Source organism: Cyrtonyx montezumae, unplaced genomic scaffold, assembly GCF_038088225.1.
Source record: "Cyrtonyx montezumae isolate F1298 unplaced genomic scaffold, pur_monq_1.0 scaffold_20, whole genome shotgun sequence".
Lineage (NCBI taxonomy): Eukaryota > Metazoa > Chordata > Aves > Galliformes > Odontophoridae > Cyrtonyx > Cyrtonyx montezumae.
Genome location: NW_027071937.1, coordinates 1,570,824 through 1,574,849, shown reverse-complemented (window position 1 = coordinate 1,574,849; position 4,026 = coordinate 1,570,824). Strand labels below are relative to the sequence as shown.

Below are 4,026 nucleotides of genomic sequence, written 5' to 3'. Positions count from 1 at the left end.
GCCTCCTCATCGCGCTGACAGCCGGGAGCGTCGCCCCGCCCCCTCTCGCGAGAGCCGCCCGCCACCGCGCGAGAGCCCAACGGCCGCACCGCGCCCGGCGGCCACGTGACCGCCGCGGGGAGGGCGGGGGCGCGGGGCATTGTGGGAGCCGGCGGGGCGGGGTCAGCACCGAGGCGTCCCCATGCCGCCCGGTGAAGGGGCGCCACAGAGACGGCGGTGTAGAGCGGCTCTCGCAAACTGCTAGCGCCCCCCCGCGGCGCGGAGGCATGAGGCGCCCTTGGCGGGATTGGCGCTGGTGGCGGCGCGCCTGAACAGCCCACAGAAACTGAGGGACTGGAACTGCACGGTTATTGAATTACAGGGAGCTCTGCTTTTCCTTTTTTAATCTTTTCCGAAACGTGAGGCTGCTGTACAAGGTGACTGCCAGATCTCAGTACTGGATGAGATAGGAGATTTTAACTCCCACTTCAACCTGCTGCTTGCTGTGCGTGTCATTTTTGTCGCTGCTCATGAAGACACAGATAGGCAGGCCTAGAGTGCGCGTTCCAATGAATCAGTGCAGTGGAATCCTTCACAGGTCAACCGTATACCAAACATTTCAATGACTTTTTGAAGGAACGTGCCTCAGTCAGCTTTAGAACACATTACCTGTCCGTTTTCACTACATGATTTTTGAGGAAGGCGTACACATACAGCCTAACGTTAACAGGAACCTGCAAATATTGCTACAGTCCAACGAACGCATACATAATGTACTGGATGATATCAAATGAAGAATTTAAAAAGTACCCAGTGAAACAAGTTTTTAAGAAAGCTTCTCAGTGGAAGTTTGCAGTATGTAAAGGTAGTGTTAAAGCTGGGGTAGCTGATCATTTCCAATACAGGTAGTAATTGTGCATTGTACATGCACAGCCCCTCGTGTAACTGATGACTAAAACCCCAAACAATGACCAGTTACAATTACTGAGAATTAAATTAAATTAAACCTGTTAACAGACATTAAAAGTTGTTGTCTTCTATTTTAAAAACAGACAGGTTATGGACTGCAAATGTGACACTTCTGGACTCAGCAAGAGTTTCAAACCAGCACTTGTCAGCCTTGAAGGAAAGTGTATCCACATGAGATACAGACAAGATTAAAAACTATTGCTTTTTGCTAACTGGAGAATCTAATGTAAGTACAATTATCTCATAACAACAACTGAATTGATTCTTTATTCATATCACATTAAGTGCAACAAGCATATACCAGTCAAAGTCAAGTACAGGATAAAGATTCTGCATTACACGGGTTTAGTGCTTGTGATGAAACTGAAATGATTTTTGATAAAGTACAAACACAGCCATCCAAACACACAGTTACTGTTTTATAGTATCACAGAAGTATAAGATCTCTATGTCTAAGTTTTTCTTTTTAAGATATAATGGATTGCTTTGCAAAATGAACAGTGTTATAACAGCATATAGTTGAAGTTTTCACATCAGTACATGTAACTGAGATTTGTAAGAAAACAAAGAAAAATGCTCAGCAAATGGGCCTAATAATTAGAGTAAGTCAAACAGGCACTAAACATTGATGTGGAGAAAGAAACTTGGAAGAATTCAGAACTCATTCATAAAACTGAATGCAAATCCTTCTAATGAGAGTCTCCAGTTAAAAAAACCCAAAACTGCAATGCAATACTTTCTTGTTCTCTTTTACCAATTCCCTATTTGTAAAAGCCAACTTGAGTACGAGCATGTGCCTTTCTTCTGCTGAAAGATCCAGCAAAGTTCAGTCAAGAACGGAGATGATGTCACCATAATTATGCATGAATACAGTGGGGGTGACTAACTTACTGAATCTATATAAACACCTCTTTTCCTCAGCTGTTACAGAACAGGAGTGTCACGGCTCAGGCTTCAGCTTATTGCAATGTCAGTAAAAAACTTGTCAGTGTCTGTCCTTGAAACAAAGGAATGCAAAGCATAATTAAGAGGTTCATAGGTTCATTAGGTTGGAAAGGACCTACAGGATCATCTAGAGATAATAATTAGAACATTTCAAGGATGTTAGAAGACAGGCAGGAAACTATTTCCTGTATTTTGCCATCTACTTTCAACTAATAAACACCTTTTGAGGACCTACAGCAACAGCAGCCTTTGTACAACAGGCAGGATGGCTGTTCTCAGGACCTGTCTGATCACCAGTCACGTATTTTTCTTTTTCTCCATTACGTGGCAATGTGTTGACCATGTAGAATTTCTCTAGACAGAAGCCTTTTGTGGAGCCTGGCTCCACTCCCACTCACCTATTAATCACAGTCTATTTCGATCTTTGTAATAGTATTCAGGTTTGGTTTTTCGCTGCTATTCCTTCCGTGAACAGATGTTAGGTGCTTTTTAAGAGCAGACTTGTGTTTGAAGTCCATGTCACAACAGTGACACTTGTAGGGCCTGTCACCACTGTGTATGTTCAGGTGATCCTGTAGAGTACTTTTGGCAGTGAACGTCTTCAAGCACACCATGCACTGGAACGGGCGGATACCCATATGCCCCCGGATGTGTCTGTTGAGATTCTTCTTTTGTGTAAATGTTTTACCACACTGCAAACACAAGAAAAGCTTGTGCATTTTTAGATGTCTAAGATAGTTCTCAAGATGCAGAAATCCTCTTGGACACTTCGGACATTGGTTCCGCCACAAGTTGTCGGAATCATCCAGATTTTGTAAGCCATTCATCTGACTCAAAGTCCCCTCGGGATTGTCAGTGACAAAAGCCTGAACGTGAGTTCCTGACATTTCTGTATTTCTGCTTTCAACTGTAGAATTTATCAAAGAGTGCTGGGTTTCTGGAAAATATAAGTTTGTTTTAGAGGAGGTGCAAGGCTGAGGAAAATGATCGCTTTCTACGTTAGGTACACTCATGGAATCCATTCTGAAGATACATATTTCATCATCCTTATATCCTATTTCAACCGCTGATATTTCTGGGGTCCTTGCGTCCTTTCTTTCTGAGACCAAACTCTGTGCCACAGGCTGCAAGTTATCCCCCTTCTCCTGTTTAACGGAGAATTCTAAATTAACTGGGCTATCTTCATAAATCTCAATTATTTCACAGTCTTTATCTGAAACATCGTCCTTGCTCCTCAGCTCAGTGTCAGAGGAATGGCACTTCTCCGCAGCCTGGCTGCCGTTCTCCATGGCAGCGTCGATTTCCAGGTATTTTGACAGCGCCTCGCTGCACTTTTCCACGATGTGGACCATCTGGAGGTAGCTGGCGGCAGTCAGGTACTTCAGGAGCTCCTTCTTCTTCACCTCCAGCGCGCCCGTGTAACAGGAGAGCAGCAGCTTCCTGCCCACCTCGGCGCTCTGCAGGATGGTGATCCGCACCTGCCTGGACTGGTTGAGCAGGAACTGATCCCTCATGAAGGTGGAGCAGGCGGCAAAGATCACCTTGTGCCCGTGGAACTCGGTGTCGTTGATGTAAATGGAGACGTCGCAGAAGAGGTTCTGCTGCCGCAGGAGGTTCATCTTCTGCAGCACCGCGTCTCCCTGCTGCTCGAACTGGAAGTGCAGCACCTCCGAGTCCGCGGCCATGGCGCCGGGCCTGCGGGCCGCCCGCCCCGGGGCCGAGCTCTCTTCGCCGGTGCCCGCCGAGCGCAGGCAGCGCCGCCGGTAGCTCAGGACAGGGCAGGACCCCGCTCCGCCGCTCCCCGCTCCGCCCACCGCCCGCTCCCGGTGCCGCTCCGCCGCCGGTACCCAGCGCCCAGACGCCCGGAAGCGCTCCCCCCAGCGCAGCCCCGCCCTTTCCGGTAGCGCGCCCCGCCCGGTGCCGGTGGGAAATGAGAGGCGGCGCGGAGTTAGCAGCACGTTTATTCCAAGACTTGGCACTGCTACAGCGGCGCGGCACCACCCGCCCGGGAGAGGTAGCAACGCAGCGGCCCCGCCGCCCCGTAAGGCGCTCGGGAGGGCGGCGGCGGCGGCGCGGGGCCCCGGCCCGCCCCGGGGCGGCCGAGGGGAACGCGCAGCGCCGGCTCGTGCCCCC

General features: G+C 49.2%; 1 protein-coding gene across 1 annotated transcript; it reads right to left on the bottom strand.

Moving 5' to 3' along the window:
- Positions 1-2,028: 2,028 nt before the first annotated feature.
- Positions 2,029-3,675, bottom strand: ZBTB6 (zinc finger and BTB domain containing 6). Its single transcript, XM_065737345.1, has one exon. The coding sequence runs from the start codon at positions 3,576-3,578 to the stop codon at positions 2,295-2,297; it is 1,284 nt and encodes a 427-aa protein (XP_065593417.1). The 5' UTR covers positions 3,579-3,675; the 3' UTR covers positions 2,029-2,294.
- Between the last annotated feature and the right edge of the window lie 351 nt (positions 3,676-4,026).

Excerpts from the sequence above, each read along its gene's own strand:
- ZBTB6 (XM_065737345.1), bottom strand. The coding sequence starts at position 3,578 with ATGGCCGCGGACTCGGAGGTGCTGCACTTCCAGTTCGAGCAGCAGGGA.